The sequence below is a fragment of the Mustela putorius genome, unplaced genomic scaffold (assembly GCF_011764305.1).
Source record: "Mustela putorius furo isolate JIRA1106 unplaced genomic scaffold, ASM1176430v1.1 tig00003972_pilon_pilon_pilon, whole genome shotgun sequence".
Taxonomy (NCBI): domain Eukaryota; kingdom Metazoa; phylum Chordata; class Mammalia; order Carnivora; family Mustelidae; genus Mustela; species Mustela putorius.
In genome coordinates this window covers 11,815,279-11,835,401 of record NW_025422115.1, presented here as the reverse complement: position 1 = coordinate 11,835,401, position 20,123 = coordinate 11,815,279, and the positions used below count along the sequence as shown (strand labels likewise).

The window sequence follows — 20,123 nt, the reverse complement described above, 5'->3', positions numbered from 1 at the left end:
CTGGCCTTAGGGTCAGATTTATGGGACTCCTGTGGCTCTCTCAGAGACCCAGATGGTCTCTCTGTTGACTGGCTCACAGTCTGCTGATTGGTCACCCCAGTTACATCAGCAGGAATGATTTCCACCACATTCACAGTTCCTGCATCACTCAGGGGGACTGGCAGGGGTGTGTACACCAGGACTGAGCTGGGGATCTTGGGGCCATCTTAGTATCCTATTGGCACATGGGATGGCTTTCACCTGTCCTTAGGAGGAATATTCTGTGGAAAAAATTAAATACTACTACTTCCTAAATGCTGTGAAGGAATCAAGAGTATTGAGGACTTAGAGATATCAAACCTTGCCACTGTAAAAAAAAAATACAAGCCATGTATCTCAGGAGAGTACTAGGTTCCTGAAGGAGGCCGGCCTCAGCCTGGTGGGGGTTGGAGTTGGCAGGAAGGCCACAGGGCACTGTGCACTCCTGAGATTTTTGCCATGGAGAGGGAGGGGTCACACATTCTATCCACCCTGAGCTTTGCCCATACTGACCTGAGGAAATAGAAGGCAGTTCTAAATTGTTTACCTGCTGTGTAGAAAAGCCTGAAGAAGAGTGTGATTAGGAGGTGAGTGTTACATAGAATTGTGTCAGAGAGATTTATTTCTGTCTTCTCTGCAGTGTTTTCCTGTGCACAGATGTGTGGGGAAGCAAGGGACACATGCCTATGGATAAATCCGCTGGTGCAATGCCCTCCACTACCTGCTTCCTGTGCTGCCCCACCTTCTCTGTCACAGTGGCCTCAGAGCCTGTCCTTCCAGCAAGAGTCATGGGAATTGCAGTTACTAGATGTGGGTCTGCTCAGGCAGCCATAACAAAGCACCACAGACCAAGTGGCTTAAACAAGTCGATTGTCTCTCAGTTTTGGAGTCTGCAAGTCCACGATGCTGGCAGGATTAGCTTCTCTTGAGGCCTTTCTCTTTGGCTTTCAGATGGTTGTCTTCTCTCTGTGACCACACATAGCCATTCCTCTCTGTGCACGCTTCCCTGTGTCTCTCCTTCTTCTAAGGGCATCAGTAGGGATGCCTGGGTGGCTCAGTCTGTTAAGCTGCTGCCTTCAGCTCAGGTCACGAACCGAGTCCAGCATTGGTCTCCTTGCTTGGAGGGGAGACTGCTTCTCCCTCTGCCTGCCGCTCCCCCTGCTTGTTCTCTCTCTCTGACAAGTAAATAAAAATAAAATCTTTAAAAAAAAAAAAAAAGGTCATCAGTCACAGTCATACTGGATTAGCACCATGCCCTGTGACTTCATTTCAACTTAAGACCCTGTGTCCAAATCATTTGCTGGGAAAAAATAAGTGTTATACCCTCCTCATGAGAAAAGGGGCCTCTCATATATAACATATGTGTCATTTGTAATATGTATTACATATACATACATATGTGAATATATAATACAGTATATGTACAGTATATATGTTATATTTAACATATAATATTATATGATAAAGATAAGAGAAAAGTAGCAGTGACATCGCAGGGGTTAGTGTTGGGTCCGGACTCAGCTAGGTGGTTCCAGCTGGAAATTGTCTATGGGACTGTGGGGCTTTGATGGGGAATCTTTGGTCTGTTGATGTGTTGAAGGGGTTCCGTCATGTGGCTCTCCTTTCACAGATGACTCCCAGGTTTGGGTTTTCAAGGACCCATCCTGCTGCTGGAATTCCTGTGAGCTGCAGGGCCTTTTCACAGAAGCCAGCACTCAGGCATCCTGGAGCCACTGAGCTCCTGCTTTCCTTTGCTTCCCGTGACTCACGTGGGTCCTCTCACCAGGTCTGTTAGCAGGGATCTCCTGACCCAGTGCTTGTAGTCTGCAGGCTCACTGGGGGCTGTAAGGGGTGCCTTGGGACTCAAGGCCACCATCAAAGTAAGATACTTTTTAAAAACAGTGCTCCGATGGAGCACTAATGTTTTAGTGGGCAAGCTAATGTTTTAAGATTCCAAGGCAGAAGGAAACTGATTTCATGTTTGATGAGTTCTATAAATGGAATGTAGTTAAGATAAACTGAACACAGACAGATCTACTCTTCTCCTTGTCCTCACCTTCCTGTGCCTGTCCCAGGGCAAGTCTGGGACCACCCGTCTCCTGGCAACTCCTGTCACAAATGAAGGCTGTCCACTCACTCTGAGTGCATGCTACTCTCTTTATTGACTATATGGTGACTGAGCTTTTGGAAACTTTCTTCTGGAAGAGGATTGGCTTTTTCAGATTTCTCCATACTTTCTGTGGGACTCAACAAATGGTCATGATAAGGAAGAGGGGCTAAACAGCTGATGCTTGCAGTGATCATAAAGTCAAGGTTTGACCTTTAGAAAAGGGAATTGGAACATTTTAAAATGTTGTTTCATCTGTCACACATCAAGGCTATCTGTCCACAGGGAAGAGGTCAGACTGGTGTTGAGCCAACAGGAGGCTCAGGTGACTGACAGTTCTGTGCCTTATCTCAGGGCCAGCTGGCCTCGAGCTGGAGGCTGATGGGACCTTATCACAACTCTTGAAGAAGTCTTAAAGAACACCCTGGCCTTGTGGGGAGTGTTGTGTTGGCCCAGGAAGAGTATTTTTTCTCACTTTGAGGGCTTGATTCTACCATCCCCAAAGGTTGCTATCCAGTGTTTTGGTCTTGCCTTGCATTATTTTTGAGTACAGAGCTATACCTGATTTGTCTTTGTTGGTCTTATTTTATGGTGGCCAAGCTGTGTGTTGCATGTCATTGATTTGGTGGTCTTGAATTAGAACAAGAATGCAGAGGCTTAAAATGGAAGGGGATACTTGTGTCTTCCCATCTGGGGCAACTGATGGCTAGGAGTTCCTGGACGTTTGCCTTGGGTTTCCTCAAATCCACAGTGTGGAATTAAATAGATGTGTAAAACTCTCAATACTTCTTCCAAAGTTCAGAAGTCATTTAGATGTGACTGCCTTGGACTACCTTGAGATCTGGACTTGATGTCTGAATTCACATTCAGATGTGACTGCCTTGGACTACCTTGAGATATGGACTTGATATCTGAATTCACATTCTCTGGGAGCTCAAGCAAAGAGAGGCATTTTATTTGGCAGGAAACAGTAGGTGATCGCTAAAGTGAAATGTGTTTTGGTGTTGTTTTGTTTCCCCCTTAACACTGTAACCCAAAAGATTTCTTCTGAAATTTTTTTATAGCATATCATGTTAAGATAGTCATGTTTCTGTACTTACTTGTAAAAATGGACAAAACTGCCTTGAAGGAACTCTTAAAAATACCCTTTTGTAGGATTAATTGGCCTATATTTTTAGAGTAGGAAAAAATCTAAAGAAGAAATCTACAAATACTGATTTCATCTAAGTATTCATTAGTAGTAACTGTTGTATGTTGAAAGCCATGTTGGGTATTGTTCTGAGTGATTGGCATGTGCTATCTTCTTCTTGAATGAGGTGGAGAGGATGCATCTATTATTATCTTCATTCTGTAGATAGGAGAAGGATAGTGAGATGTAGGCAGGTTCTACTGTTTCTGAATTTGGCCATTGTAGGTACTTCATAACGGTGCATTCATACAACATTCTACTTAGCAAAATGTCTTCAAGATTCATCCATGTTGTAGCATGTGTGAGAATTCCCTCTGTTTTCACAGCTGAGTAATATTCCCAGGGTAGCTATATATGACATTTTACTTATTGGCTCATTTGTTGTTGTTTCCCTCATTTGGCTATGATGACTAGTGCTTCTATGAAGATGGATGTACAAAACTCTTTATCAGTCCTTGCTTTTAATTCTTTGGGGTAGATATCTAGGAGTGGACATTTTAACCGTTTCAAAGTGTATAATTCAGAGCCATTTAGTGCTTTTACAATGTCGTGCGGCCACCACCACTACCTAGTCCCAGAACATTTCAATCAAATGGAAACCTGTACCCAATAAACAGTTTCTCCCCATTTCCTTTCCTCCTGGTCACTGACAACCACTGATCTACCTTCTATGTCCATGGATTTACCTATACTGTGTGTTTCATGTAATTGGAGTCATTCTATATGGGGTCCTTATGAATATCTTTCTTAAATACTTTTTATTATGGAAATTTTTAACATACTGTAAAAATGGGATTTTTTTTTTAAATGAGCTGCATGTGCCAATCACACAGATTAAGGTATGATCAACCTTCTGCCAGTCTTGTTAATGGCAGTTTCTTTACCAGGGAGGAAAAACAGTATGTGAATCGATTCTGGAAAGAAATCCGAGTGGGAGATTTTGTGCGTCTCCGCTGCAATGAGATCATCCCTGCAGACATTCTGCTGCTCTCCTCCAGTGACCCTGATGGACTGTGCCACATCGAGACTGCCAACCTGGATGGAGAGACCAACCTGAAGCGAAGGCAGGTGGTCCGTGGCTTCTCAGAGCTTGTAAGTGACCTGATACTCCCAGGGTATCCTGGGCACCACGTCCATAAGGTACCTCCCATGCTGGACTTCTGGGCGTCAGAGCACCTGCCCTCTGCCCCCTGTGCCTCGCCGCCTCCATCAGTTCATCAGGCTAGGCCACTTTTCCTGGTAGATAGGTGTGGAACTGAGGGTCTGAGAGGACCCCTGACCCACCTGAGCCCATGACCAGCCTATGACTATGGGGAACAGGACTCAATTTTATAACTCTAATTTCCACTGTACATTTCTGAGTTTCTCAAAACAGTATTTAAAATTACAAAGAATATTTATGACCAGCTAACTCTTGACATTTATCTAGTTGTTCTAGTTTGCTAAATGGCTACACAGCAGAACTAATGCCCTATTCTGAGAGTGTAGCTCTGGAATGTTTTCTCCTCAAGGGTGTTTCTGAGTTGGCATCAGATCTTCTGTATCTGAATTCTGCTTTAGAGAGCTTCAGCCATAGCTCAAAAGAATATACAGTTGATGTGGAGTAAGAAGTAGGAAAGGAAGTGTGGTGTCTGACTGCTGGCGCTCACCAACAGCCTTGTGGCTGGAAAATTCCAACCCTGTCAGGGGTTTCCAACCTTCTTTTCACTCTCATTCCTGCAGTTCTGTACAAAGGATGCAGGGGTCCAAATCTAGGTGTAATGAAAGTAGCATGAGTTGTCAGAGATCAGGAAGTGTCTGGAGGGGAGCTGGGCTAGCCTAAGCCCTATTCTCCTAACACCACCTCTGTCCTAGGCTGTCTGTTTCAGTCATGCCTGGGAGTCTTGCAGTTGGTCTGTACTGAAGGGGATTTAAGAAGTGCCCAAGGAAATGAGCTCCTGCATTTCAGAAAGGATGCCACTGGGGAGTCTCTTCCTCTGTCACATATGTGTCAATCAATGTCATACATTGGAGATTTTCTTCCTTTGTCACTGAGATCTCTCCATGAGCTCCCATAGAAGCAGCAGCTCCGGACTCAAGACCGGACAGGCTTCTTTGGAAAGGTAGGCTTGTTTGACGCTTATGGATCTCATCATGAGCACTGTCAGTATTTGGGTGAGATATTTATTAGACAGGATCCTTTGGGGCTGGCATCCTTGCCTCCCACTCATGAGTGAACACGTAATCCCCCTTGTTCACTGTGACAACCAAAGATGCCTCTACACACTTGTAGACAGAATTCCACAGGCTGGAGCTCCCGACCTTGCTTCAGCTGATAGGGACTTCTGAGCCTGACATCCCTCCAACCTACAGTGCACTGGGACGTCATTACCAGCATCTGCTCCCACTTATTTCCACCACAAGTTCCTCTCTCACTCTTTTTAAGAAGTTGAGATATAATGGATATACAGTATTATATTAGTTTCAGGTGTACAACATAAAGATTCAGTATTTGTTTATATTGCGAAATGATCACCACACTAAGTCTAGTTAACATCCAACAGCACACACAGCTATAATTTTCTTTTTTTGTGATGAGAATTTTCAAGATTTACTCACTTAGCAACTTCCAAATATACAGTGCAGTATTGTTAACTGTAGCCACTACTCATTTACTTTTTTCCTTTTCCAAGCCTTCTTTTGTGCGAAGTGGTTTTTTGTGAGCTGCCTCAAATCTTTCTTGGAATGACACGGAGCTGACATAAATATTAAAAATAGCAATTTTTAAAAATGGGGTGCTGTCATCATCCCAGATCAAGATCACTGGTGGAATTTAGGGCCCCGTTGAGTCCCAGTGCTGGAGGTTTCTAACTTCTGCATTGATTGTGCTCCAAGGTTTGGCAATAAATGGGGGCTCACCTTCTACTGCCCAGCTCCCCCCCCTCCCCGTTCTCCTAATGATGGTCTTACTTCGAGGCTTTCTCGACCAGGCCTGCTCAGTCTCCTGGACTAGAGCCCAGAATTCCAGGTACAGATCAGTGTGTGAATTAAGCCTGAAATCAGTATGGCAGCTGCACTGCGGGCTCATTTCTTGTCATCTGAGCACACACTGGGTTATAAAGAGGCAGTGGCTACCCAGGCTAGAATGTTACCCTCCTGGTAGAGTGGGCAGGGTGCTTGGAAGATGATTGTAACATGCATGAATACTTATGTATCTTTAGTGGGTGAAAATTTGAAAACTGGAGAGCAGAGTGTACATGTTTGGTGTGGTGGAATGGAGAACGCTTAGGTGTAGCACCTAGCTCCTAAGTTACTCAAGAGTTACTTTCATGTTTCACATCATCTAATTTTATTCAGTTGCTAAACCCAGTAATAGCTAAAAACCTCCTCCACCTACTTTTTTCCCAAACAACAACTGGAACTTTTCATAGCTCAGTAGTGCTTTATCTAAGAGAACTGTTTGTAAGTTGGATGTTTATTTAAGGATGGCTACAGGCAGACACATCCTATATCACCCTCCTTCGTGCCCCATTAATGCCTGAGGAAATAAATGGAGCTGATCCATAATTTAGTCTAAATAGCCAAAATTAACAACCAAAGGAATTCTGATTTGAAATAAAAGTTTCTTTATCAGCACCCACATTCTTCAGTAAGCATGCATATTGTCTCTATTAGTGGAATTTTTTTTCCACTTTTTTCTTTTCTTTTCCATTTTCTCTAAATGTCTGAAAATATTTTTCTGGTAGCTGAACTCCCATTCAGACGTTATTATTCTGAAATGTAAGAACCACCCCACACAGAATAAAGATAGGGAATTTATGGCGTTTAAAAGCCTGACATTTGGAGAACTAGTATTGCACACCATGTCAATTGTGGTAGAATTTAAATTAATTAGTTAATATAAAATAAAAATTTAAAATGTTTAAAAATTAAAAAAAAATTAAAAGCCTGACAGCTGGAAAACCAGAGTTCTGACTACAGCATTACAATGCCAAGAACATTCTAGTTCTTGGTATTTAAGTGGGTTTTCATAGAATGGAGTCAGCTAGTGTATCTCAGACACGTGAGGAACTGGGTCCTGTCAAATACAAAGCGCTATGCTGCCATTTTGATGAGTAGTCAGTTGTAAGTGGTGGACCCTAGGAAAACCTAAATTAGAAGCAATTTGCAAAACCGGGGTGAAGAAATGTGACAGGGACTTTGTACACATGAAGGTCTGGTGAGGAAGCAGATATTGCACAGGATTCAGTCAGGGCAAGTTTGATGGAAAGAATTCCAGTGGGGGTTATGAAGTGAGAACGAAGACTTGCAGGAAAGCAGACCTCGCTGATAGAGCAGTCACTGGCCCTGGGGCCTACCTAGATACTACCCAGGGAAGAGACACCCCAGGTTGAGTCTTGTTTTCATTGCTGGGAGCACAGCCATTACTCACATGATGGTAGAAAAGCTTCTGAGGGGCTGTGCCAGCCAGAAGTCAGCCATCCACAGAAAAGTGCTGAGCCAGGAAACTTGGAAAGTGCCAGGGGCAGCTGCTGGCCACTAGGCACTAGCGGGGCAGAATGCTGCCTTCTTCTTGTGGTTCCAGCTGCTGCAGTGGACCTGAGTGGTGGCTCTTTAGACAACCAGCCTGTAGAGCCCAGATCTGTACATGCAAAGGGACCAGGAGAGGGTGCAAGGAGATGTAGCCTCCCTTGGGATCAGGGTCCATACCCTTGGGGTCTCTGGTTACCTTGAGCTGAAAGCTGAAAAAAGATTTGGCAGATCTAGTCCTGGACATATAAACATACAAGTTCCTTGCCTTGGAGACCCCTGGAGGGGGTGCGGGGAAGTGAAGAACAAATCCACACACCCTTCCACCTGAAGGCCAGCCCTTTCTCCTGCAGCATCCCTCCAGCGCCCTCTACTGACAAGGCAAAAAAAGTATCTCTGTTTCTGAAAGCCTTTACTGAAGGGCTTGTTTGCTTAGGGAAGGATGCTAAGAAAAGGAAAAGTGGGCGGCACGGAGGCTGTTCAGGTCCAAAGTGGCAGTAGGGGCTCAGTCCCAGGCTTCCCAGTCCAGGGCACAGCTGGGGCAGTCCATGTGGCACCCAGGGTGCAGATGGCTCAGCTGGCACGTGGAAGACCTTCATCTACTTTGTAGTACTCCCTGGCAAGGGTATGAGCATGCTGTCTTCCTGAAGTCAAATCACAGAAAGAACAAGAGACCTCAGTGTGTCACCTACTCCATCTCCACATCAGGTCCAAGCCCTTTCCCTGGGTAAACGATGATCATACTTTGTTTCATAACTCTTAGGCGAGTCTGCTTCTCATTGGCTATGAAGATGAATAAGGGGGACCACAGAACTGGGTTGGACCATGACTCTGCACATAGACCAGAAAAGTATACTCTTTGCTTATGGAAGAAGATGGTTTAAATAAGTAACTTAGATTGGTCCATGAGCAAAAAAAAAAACAAAAAAAAAGAAAAGAGGGACTCAGTTCATGTGCTGCAGGGTCTAACGATTTAAGGCAATGGGGCTAATACCTAAAGGACTCAGGCTTGTTTACCAGCAGACTCCCAGTGCAGAAATTGCCCAGGATTCATGGACTAGAAGCAGGAAGGCAGCATGCACAGCTGGCCCAGACCCTTGAATCTGAGGATACAGCCCTCAGACACTGGACAATGACCCCAGGACCTTGAACCACCTAGCAATCTGGCCTCAGGCAAAAGAAACAAGAGATCATGGAAATGCAAAATAAACATACAGTTTTCAAGTGGGAGCCAAATTGGCATTATCCCAGAAGTCATAGAGAACCCCAGTGTTTCACACGAAGCTCTTGGGATAACAACGCAAATTTGTTCAGGCTCCCTTGGTGTCAGACCTCATCATGCTTCTCACATTTGTAGTAGCACAGACATTTTTAAAAACAACTTCACATATTTTAAAATATAAATCTCATGAGGTAATGATTATCACACCCTTTTATAGACCAAAAACAGAAAATGTGAAGACAGGAGGTTCTCGCAAGGCACCGCCTGCTGTGGCTTCCTGAATCAGGGTAGAGCTGGAGGCAGTCCTGGGTTCTGTCACCTTCTGAGTTGGCATGGATGGGGGGATTCTCCAGCATCCAGTCCTTCCCTTTTGCACTGGGCATTTGCTGTTGCTTCTCTCTCTATTTCTCTCTCTCACACTCACACACATATACAGACACTCATTCTGACCCACAGCCCTGCCCATGAGTCTGCATGCAATTAGCCTTTACACAGATAGAAGCATCTAGTTTGTCTGTAACATCTGCACAGTGATTTCTGCAAAAATGGGAGTTCCTTAGGCTGATAATTTTATATAAAAATATTCTTAGAGACTCGTTTTTGTGATTTTTCATTATTAAGCACATACTGTGCTTCAAATGCTTCAAATGGATGCTTCTAGGCAATCTGTTGATCAAAAGAGGCAAGCATCTTTCCTGTCAATGTTTATGTGATCTTTGCAAATAATGATATGCACTGAGGAGTAAATAATAAAGCAGGAAGAGGGATGTGAAATGTCAGGTGGGTGTTGGAATTTCAGATGGGAACTGGGCAGAGCAGGACAGGCCTCCCTGAAGACAGTGGGAGAGTCCAGACCTGAGATCTTGCTTCTGAACAAGCCGTTAGTATCAGGGAGGAACCTTCAGGGACTGATTTCTATGTTGGTTAATTTACTGAGAAAAAAATGTTCTTCCAGTTTATCTCTTGGGTAGACCTGTGGGATTATTACCCACAACCCTGGCTACACCCACAGGGCCATCTGCTTCAGGCTGTTTAGAGCAGCGATGATGAGGTTTTCAGGAAGAGCTAAAATCACAAGCCTGGAGTAGCTAGCTCTTCTCAGGTGGGGGGGGGGGGTGTGTGTGCACAGGCGTGTACATGTGTGGCCTGCTGCGTGCTCCCCATTAGCAAAACGGATGAAACTAGTATGGAAACTTTCCTAGGCTGGGGGAGTCTGTGAAGCACGAGTCTAAAAGATGTACCTAATGGTCTAGACTTGCACAGATTCTAAGACAGTGATGTGGCTTTACCTCCATTTTGCACATAAATTTTTACTAAATTCCCAGGAACATTCTTGGGTGCCAGGCACTCTTAGGCACTGACAAAGCACAGTTTCCTTTATAAGGGAGAGTTAGGCCACCCCTGAATTACCTGACAGAATTCAGGGAGCTTTATCACCTTACATTCTATTTATGTAGGAAACAAAATTTTTATGTTGTTTGTTGTTTCTACCTATACATGCTCTCAAAATTTTCTCTACCACAGGAAGACTAGAGGTTTAGAAAAAGGACTGTTTGCAAAATCTCGCACCAAAGCTGTTTTTTTCCTGGAGATTTTCAGGTTGTTAGTCTTTAACTAAATTAGTTACATGCTCTGCTGTGGAATGAAAGAGGAATCATCTAAGTGGAAGACAAAGCTAGCTGGACTTGTTAATTGGAAAGGTCAATATCAAGCCTTTATGAAAAGATTCATGGTTTTCTTTTACATACACTAAGCTCATAGTTTATAATGTGGGACATTTTCATTTGTGAACTTAACAATCAGATACTTCAGTTGAAGGATATGCAATATGTAACAGGAAAGCTTTTAAGGAAGAAAATTACTTTGAAAACACAATTGTATTTAGACTAAAGTTTCAATTCTGTGGATATTCAAAGCCATTTGGTTAGGTTGGTAATATAATTATCTGAGATATACCATGTTTTATAATATCAACTGTTTTCTTAATGGGAAATATAAATTTGGTTATATAAGATTTTTATTTGTTTCTAATCTTCATGACTTTGCTGCAGATTCTTTGCCTTGAACCTGTGGTCTAGCATATCAGTGCATGTAGAGAGTAAAGCACTGTGATCTTAATGAGGACAGTTAAATGCCATGAAGTTGATAATACTAGGCTAACCTGATATATTAATCCAAAAATATCTTACTACATATGGAAACTTGAACATTCTCTGTATATGTTTAATTTCATGTTTTCGTGTCATAGGAAGTGGGCATTTTTTTTAAAAAGATTTTATTTATTGGGACACCTGGGTGGCTCGGTTGGTTAAGCGGCTGCCTTCGGCTCAGGTCATGATCCCAGCGTCCTGGGATCGAGTCCCGCATTGGGCTCCTCGCTCTGCGGGGAGCCTGCTTCTCCCTCTGACTCTGCCTGCCACTCTGTCTGCCTGTGCTCGCTCTCACTCGCTCTCTCTCTGACAAATAAATAAAAATCTTTAATAAAAAAAAAAAAGATTTTATTTATTTATTTAACACAGAGATCACAATTAGGCAGAGAGGCAGGCAGAGAGAGAGGGGGAAGCAGGCTCCCTGCCGAGCAGAGAGCCCAATGCAGGGCTCAATCCCAGGACCCTGAGATCATGACCTGAGCTGAAGGCAGAGGCTTAACCCACTGAGCCACCCAGACACCCCACATTTTTTATTCCAGGAAAAAGACAACCAAAGCATTAATAGGTTTTGTTCTATTTATGTGGTATGTGGTTTGAAATGCTGTCTTTCTCTTTGATTATATTTTCACTGTAAAAAAAGAAGGAATTTAATCAAATTCCAACCTTCCTAAATGTAGCTGAATTGCAAAGAGTTTGAGTTGTGTGTGTGTGTTTCTGAGCTAGAAATTCCTTTACCAGTGGGAAGGGCTGACAATGTGAGATCTGCCCAACTGATACTCTGTAAGTGGGTATGGATATATATGTTTAAATGCGAGTGTGTGAGCATGTGTGTGTGCACATGTGAGTGTGTTTGTACACATGTGTGTACACACGTGAGCATACAAATGGATGAGTGTGTTCGTGCACGCACACTTATGAGTGTGTGCAAGTGTGCAAGACGTGTATGTGTGTGCAGGTATGGCCGTGTATGTTCCAAAGAAGAAAGCAAAACGAAATAAAAGGGCCTGACTTATCACTTCCTGTTATCTTCTAGGAGAGGATACATGTTCTTTCCTGGGCTAACACATGATGTTCTAGAAGCACATTGACCGGTAAAAGCAACATTCCTGGAGAATCTGGAATTGTCAGCCTGGAATTGTTAGAGCACCTACAGAGCACTGTGTGTATTAGGTGTGGGAGGGGTGGTGTTGGGACAGTCCAGTCTTCACTTGTGGACTGGGAAACACTTTGCCCCTTGAGGAGGTCCCTATACTTGGTGTCGTATCTCTTCCACTTGTTTTGTGAGTAGAGCCTCCAGTGAGAGGAAAATCTGTTTCCACAACATGAAACCAGTCACCACACCCTGACTGCCACAGCATTTTATTTCTTTGAGTTATTCTAATTATGTTTCTGAATTTGTCAGAGTCTATTTTCCCATTTCACCAAGAATTACTGGGGAAGTTATGTAATGCTTTCAATTTGCATGTGTTCCTCCAGTGAAAGGCAGCACTTTGGTTCTCATTTTGATATTAGTGCTTCTTAGGATTTCTCCTCTTCATAGTGAGACATACCATATATGCATATGTATACACAGAAATATCAGTACACACATTTGTACCCTCATGATGATATTAACATAAACCACAGCTTATAAGAATCCTGTTTTAAGCAAGAACTTTACTTCAGAAGATATAATTACCTACTTGTGTGTAGATGAAACTGTATTTTCTAACATCTAAATTGGGTTTCAACTATAATGAAATAAACTCAGGGCTTTTTTAAAGTTGCTAATGAATATCCATGTTGTGAAAGGTACCCAATGATGTGACCTAACAGACCCCAATGAGAATTTTAACCAAGCTGAGATCAGACCTAAAGCAAGCTTTTTTAGTTTGTTGGTTTTCCCTGAGGTTGTTTTTCAGTAGTGTATCTGTCAGAAGGCCATATGCTCACCTCCCATTATAAAAAGCATGTCATTGCCAGTGACAGAAGTCTTCCCCTCCAGTTCCAGAGAGCAAGCATTTAGGTATATCTGGATGGGGTTTTATAAGTTAAGAATTGCGCCAAAGCTTAAAATCATTTTTTTTCCATAAAACACACAAGTGCACACGTGCACACACACACATGTGCACACAACTTACCCAAACAAAAATGTCTACCTGTGGTTCTTCTGTCTTTGAGTGAGAGGGAAAAAACATAGTTCTCACTCACCTGTAATGGCTCACTTTTTGCAGTAATACCTGCTGTAGTCCAAAAAGGAGCCGTTTTGTTTGGTTGGTTAAAAAAGACCAACTTCAAAGCATATGGATTTGGGTTTGTTTTGGATGTGACTTCAAATAGTTGGTTTGCTTATCCGCCCTTTATCAGGAGTTCTGGAGCCTTGACCATCAGGCAGGAAATTTTGTTCAGGACAGACTTGTAAGGTTGACGTCTCCGCCTTGGCCCAGCAGAGCTGGTGTTGGCCATGGAAATACATCTTTAGTATTCTGAGTGTTGGCCTTTTGAAGCTAACAGTGGGCAGAGAAAGGTGGTGCATGTAAGGCCGGATTCAGTTGCTGGGACTGGACTGTTCATCTCAAACATTAAAGTCCAAAGGCTTGGGGACACTTGGATAGTAGCTTGCTCCTGCGTGTTTGGAGTGTTTCTGCACCTCATGCATCCTTGAGAGACTGGGGTCTTTCTGACAAACTGCTTGTAAATCTCTTGTTGACAAAAGATCCAGGAGCCAGTGCCACCTAGAACCTGAAATTGGTGGGAGCTCTGTGTCAGTGTTCAGAAAGCTTGTAACCCTTGTGGTAAGAATAATGAGACTTTCCGCCCCCACCCCTATCCTGAATAATGGTCCCAGTTCATACTCATTCAGTACCCACTGTGTGTCAGGCCCTCTTCTGAGTCTTCCTATGACACTGCTTCTTCTAATTTTCTTGGAACACATCCATGGGGAATGCATTCCAAACCCCCCAGTAGAAATTTTGATTTCTGCAAATCAAAATTTTAATAATGCTTGCAGTTAACAGTAGCTTTGGATGCTCCCAAAACTAGGACTTGGGCACTTGTGACACTGGAGGAGCTGCATGGGTAGGTCAGTTTGAAAAGCTACTTCCTAAAGGCAGTGGTTGGTCACCACCATGTGCTCACTGACTGCCCATGCTGGGAGCATGGGATGGGATTACTAAGTTCCTGCTGTACTTAGATCACAGGAAAGATCTGCCTCTCCTCCAGTAAGGACACACACACCTGTGGTGACAGCATGTTGGTGGCACTTACCCGGTACCCCCTTGCTGCTGTGGTTAAGCCTGGGTGTACCAGTTCTCTGAAACCACAGGCCCTGAGGACCCTTTCCCCCACCCCCTGTAGCACGGGCCAGGTGCTGGCCATGCTGCCCCAGAGTGAGTGCTCATTGTGCTCTCCCTAGCCTCCATGAGGAGTCCTCCTGAAGAAAGGGGAAGAAATGCAGGTTATATCAGGGCTGGAAGCAGGAAGAGAGGAGGGCCTGGCATCAGCTTTGTGATGCTCCAGCTCTCAAACCCCAGCTCTGAGGTTTTAGGGCCCAGTGCTGCTTGGTGGTTCTCGCTCTTTCAGCGTTTGTCTGCAGGAGTCAGTGAGTGTACACACCAGCCCACCTGTCAATATCAAGCTCTGGGATGGGGAGGTCTCCTGAAATCTCAGGCAGCGATGACTCAAGGCTTCGATGGGGATAATTCTCAGTTTCTGTGCAGATTATGTTTTAAATGTGCGTGTATTCATTTGCTAAAGGTGCCACAACAAAGTCCCACAGACCGAGTAGCTTAAATAACCAAAATTTCTTGTCTCATAGTTCTGGAGGCTGGATGTCCCAGATCAAGGTGTCACAGGGCTTCTCTCTTCAGAGGCTTCTCTGTTTGGTTTGTAGATGGCCATCTTCTCCCTGTGTTCTCACATGGTCTTCCTTCTGTGCCTGTGTCCTCATCTCTTCTTTTCAGGACACCAGTGAGATTGGATTAGGACCCACCCTAATGTTTTACTTCAGTTACCTCAATTATCTCAAGACCCTGTCTCTACTACGTTCTGAGGTGCCGGCAGTTAGCACTCTAACATAGGAATCTGGGGAGAGGACACAACTCCATCCATAAGAGTGGCATGTCAGGGGGAAAGCCGTGCTATTTTTGCAGGTACCATTAGCATGCTGATTACCTCAGATCAACCCACTGTTGCATTCCACATCCCTTGTCTTCCACTGCCAGGAGGAAAATGCCTTCTTTTGATGGATTTCTTGCTGGAAACTTGAGCCCTAGTTTATCCATGGGGGATGCATTCCAAGACCCCCAGTAGATGCCTAAAACCACAGATAGTACTGAATGCTAGGTATACGATGTTTTTTTCCTATATATACATACTTGTGATAAAGTTTAATTTACATAGTAGGCACAGTAATAGATTTATAATAACTAATAGTAAGATAAAACAATTATAACAGTATGCTGTAATAAAAGTTATGTGAATGTGGTTTCTCTCTCAACATATCTTACTGTAGTCACACTTCTTGTGATGGTGTGAGATGATCAAAGGCCTGTGAGAGGAATGAGACAAAGTGAAGTGAATGAGGTAGGCATTATGATGCAGTGTTAGGCTGCTATTGATCTTCCAGACTATGGTTGTCTGTGGGTTACTGGAACTGGAAAGAGACCAGAGGGACTGTGGTACAGTTGCCCAAGACTGAGGCAGAATGGCTTTCTCTGTCTGGCTGCCGCCTGCCAAGAGCCTGAACATTAATATATATATGTTAGTTATTAAAAACTCCATGAATGACAGTGGAACAAAAAGAATAAGAACTGTACTATTAGGAAGATTTCAAAAATTTGGTTAGAGTTCTTTTAAGTATTTGTGTGTGTGTGTGTGTGTGTGTGTATGCATTTATGTATGTGTGTGTGTAGTTCACACCATATCAAGACACAAACCCTCCCTCCTAAGTAATTTGTCTTAGAAATAGGGAGGGACAAACTTTTCAACTCTTGACTAAAGTCCTTTTTTTCTTTTTTAAAGATTTTTTTATTTATTTGAGAGAGAGAGAGAGAGAGAGAGATCACATGAGTAGGGGGAGGGGCAGAAAGAGGGAGATAAAGAATCCCAAGTCGACTCTGTGCTGAAGGCTTGATCCCATGACCCTGAGATCATGCCCCGAGGCAAAACCAGGAGTCCGATGTTTAACCAACTCTTTGACTAGGATCTTGATTTTAGAGTTTCCTTCAAGGAAGATGTCTTTTCCATTGACAGTGCATCTTGTGTGTTTCCTATTCACCTATTCATTTGGCATTATAAAAGGAGTCTCAGGACAGTACAGAAAGAGCACTGTTCTGAGAGTCAGTTTGGGAAAACAAGGCCTGGACCTGGGGGCAGACAAGGTGAATGTCCAAGTCTCTGTGGCTGGCACCACCACACCTGGCCCTGGTGGGCTTCCTGGCCAGCTCAGAATTTGCGCTTCTCTTTCCACAGCCATGATATGATGGGAGTAGGAAACATTTGCTTTTCTTCTAAGCAGGTGAAGCCTTTTCCCCCTCGTTATACTTTTCACTAAAAAGTCCGCAGTTAATGGTATTGGGTTGTTGTGGAGCAGGTGGTCTGGGCTCTCCTGTTTACCACCCACCCCATAGTTCAGGAGGTCCCACAGACCTGACCATTCCTTTTATTTTGGCTGCTCTGTAATGGTCTGGTTGTTTCCCAGCCACCCCAGCCCAGCAGCTGGAGTTACCACTATCCTGACCCTGCCTCACTGAGTACAGGCAACCAGTTCCCAGCCCTCTAGATGCTATCAGGGCAATGCCTAGGAATCAGACTCAAGGGATGAGGGGCGTTGGGAAGACAGCCCTTCTTGGCCCTGCCCTCATAGGTGTCACCTCAGTCAGACACATGCAGGCCCGTTCCCTTTGTCCAGGTGAGCCCTTCAGATTTGCCTCAAATATAGAACTTTAAAAGGATCCCCCATTAGGACCACATGGAGGACATATAATTTCCCCTCCACAGGAGAGTTCTTCAGATCTTTGAAAGCTGCCTGGTAGCTCGCCTGTGGTCTATCCATAGTTAACATTTGCCAATACTTACCACTTTGCATGTTATTAGTATGTTTGATCTAAACCCACTGTGGTAGGTGCATCGGACCCTCTTGGGGGCTTTAGACATCCCTGAGGGCCTGGCCCACCAGACTCTGGCTCCCTTGGTGTGGGATGGGTTGACACTGGGGTGTTCCAGGCTCCCGGGGCTGTGTACCACTATCCCAAGACAAGTATAGTCACTTCCCTAATTTATAAATAAAGTAGCCCAGGTCCAAGACGGTAGGCCCCTTGCCTAAAATCTTGCAGCTACTCAGGGGAGGGGTCACTGCCAGGTATCCTGGCTGCAGAGCCCATTCTCATGGTGCCCCACCTCCTGCCCCCCGGCTTGCTCCACCTCATAGAAGGCACCCTTCAGAGGTGCTCGCATCTGTCCTTCACTACCCCCCACTAGCAGCCTGACCTGGGTCCTCCTCACACCTGCTCTGGGGTGCCATGTAGTGTCCATGTGGTGTTTCTCACCACAGTCTGCCCCCCACTCTCTGCAGCAACTGCCAGAGTCATCCACACAGATCCAAGAGCTCTTCTGGGCACTCTCCTGCTTAGAAGCCTGCAGGGGCTGTTGGCACTGTGTTAAAGCTGAAGAGAAGCTCTCTAGTCCAGAACAGACAGAAAGCAAATGGATTACTGTCTAAAAATATGACTGCAATGGGCTATGTTGCAGAACTGCTTCGTCTAGAGAAACTGCTGATGCCAAGAAACAGGTCAGGGCAAAATGCATGTGTACATGTGTGTTTCTATAGGTCTCTATATGTGTACACACATATATACGTACATAAATGCACACAGATATAGCAGCCAGACACGCATGTGTATGGGTTTCACTTAAGATTTTGTTCAATAAGAGAGTTCCAGCCATTTGAAGTGTTGACAGAACCCTGACTAGATGATTTCTAGGGTGCATTCTGACTGTGCCTTTCTAGACTTTGGGTTTGGTCCATGGCTTCCGTCCAAGAGACTTTGCTGAGGCATGATGGGTGCTCTTGGCGTTGAGCACAGACACTGAGCTCTGGGGTTCTGCGATAGAAAGACCTGGCTTGGGCCCCGAGGAGCAGCCAGAGTAGAGGCAGGGAGACAGCATTGCAGATGGGACCTTGTCCTTCAGAGGATGGTTGTATCCAGATTGTGCAGATGAGGACAGAGGAGGTTCTGAAAGACTCATTCACAGAGTCTTTCTGTGAGACATTGCTCACAGATGTATTAAGCACATGTGTGCCAAGCACCGTAATTAAAACAAAACAAAAAAAATCCCTTCTCTCAAGGAGGCACTGGCGAAGTAAGTTGATCGGCTGAGTGGAACATCGGTGAGTGGAACTCACACTGAAGGTCGCCTGCAGCAGCCGGGAAGGGTTGGACCAAGCCTACGCTGCCCGTCGCTTGCTAAGGGAGGAGAAGGATGCCTGGCCATGTGGCTCCTCGGTGTTTGTGGGTGCCGTGCGTCCCATTCCCTCCAAGAATTTCTAGAAGAAAAACCCATTAATAGTATAGGTGAGCAGAAATGGGAAATTCTAAATGTTAAAAAACTAAATGCTGTGCCCACCAGTTAACGCGAAGAAGAAATAAAGCTGTGCCTTCTTGGCCCGTGAAGTGATCTGCAACTTCCTGCTTTCTCAGCTTCCCAACCTGCTGTGGTGGCTGCCAGCTCTTCTCACCCCTCATTGCTGGATCAGAGGAAATCCCCATTTTCTGAGGGCACAATGCACTGCAAGGGCCTGACAAGAAAGATGCTAGGGTTGGCGGTCTGAGAAGGAGTTTGGGCAGGCTTGGTCCCCCTTGAAGTTGGGGGCTAGTGATAGAACTGCATGGAGAGCAGGCTTTGGCCCTGCAGCTGCTAGCTTGTGACCTGGAAATCATATGACTTATTTGGACCTCAGTCTCAACAACTACAAAATGGGAACAGTGTCAGAGATCTTTCTTTCCTGGCAGGTGCATGACCAGTAGGGGTGGCCATTCTTATCACCAGCTCTTCTCCTGCTCCTGCTGCTGTTCTCAAGGGCTTCTGGAGCGAGAGTGGGAGCAGTCTGTTTGGGCCTAGTTTTAGGGAAAAGGGTTCACCTCACTGTGCAAAGGAGCATAATCATAAACACAACAGATCTGTCTCAAGTGGGAGGCCTGCCTTGAGCTCCATAAGTCCACAGAAATAATGGAGAAGCTGGGAGCTTATAAAGGGTTGAGTTGAGAAATGTCTAGAGTTCTGGGAAGGAGGAGGCTGCATCATTGACCCCCGGCCCAGGGCTGTGGGAGTCCTTGCCTGCCTGTGCCCGAGAGCAGGCAGCTTTAATACTGCAGTAAGACCAAGCTCTCCATGGCAGAGTGCCAGCCACTGGGCTGTGGGATGCCAGGTCTGCAGCTGTAACGTGAGCTTCCCTGGTGTAAGAACATGGGAACAGCATGGCAGAACCAGCACTCTGGGGGCTTCTAACAGACTCAGCTTCAGGGGCAGGGTCAGGGGCAGGGTCAGGGGCAGGGGCAGTGCTTCTAAAGGAAAGTCCTGATTTTTAGAGGGAATTCTTTTGTCGCATCTTGCAGTTCTTGGCAGGTATTCACAGAGAAAGGGAGGATATTGGCTTGATGTGCCAGCGGCTGTTAGACAGATTTACCCTGGCAGCCCAGCAACTTGGACTGCAGTGCTGAGCTCAGCAGACACAGTGCCTCCCAGCCCAGTGCCAACTTCATTAGAGGGTCCATGTGGCCACCAGGGCTCAGAGATGCTCCACCTCAAGCTGGAGGACTGTTGGCTTTTACAACAGTTGTAAAAGCCAAGCTTACAAAGAGAAAATAATCCAGAAGCAAGACTTAATTTGTGTCCATTGTTTCTCCTGACTCCTCATAAGTGTTTACCAGGCACACTGCAGAATTACCC

General features: G+C 44.9%; 1 protein-coding gene across 5 annotated transcripts in view; it reads left to right on the top strand.

Annotated features, from left to right (window-relative positions):
- ATP10A (ATPase phospholipid transporting 10A (putative)) overlaps positions 1 to 20,123 on the top strand; it is a 199,294-nt gene that overhangs the window by 87,004 nt on the left and 92,167 nt on the right. For 4 of the 5 annotated variants that reach the window (XM_045070734.1, XM_045070735.1, XM_045070732.1 and 1 more), the window contains exon 2: positions 4,202 to 4,454. In XM_045070734.1, coding sequence (XP_044926669.1) covers positions 4,202 to 4,454 — 253 coding nt within the window. The remainder of the gene's footprint in view (positions 1 to 4,201; positions 4,455 to 20,123) is intronic. The other variant, XM_045070733.1, reaches the window with a different exon arrangement.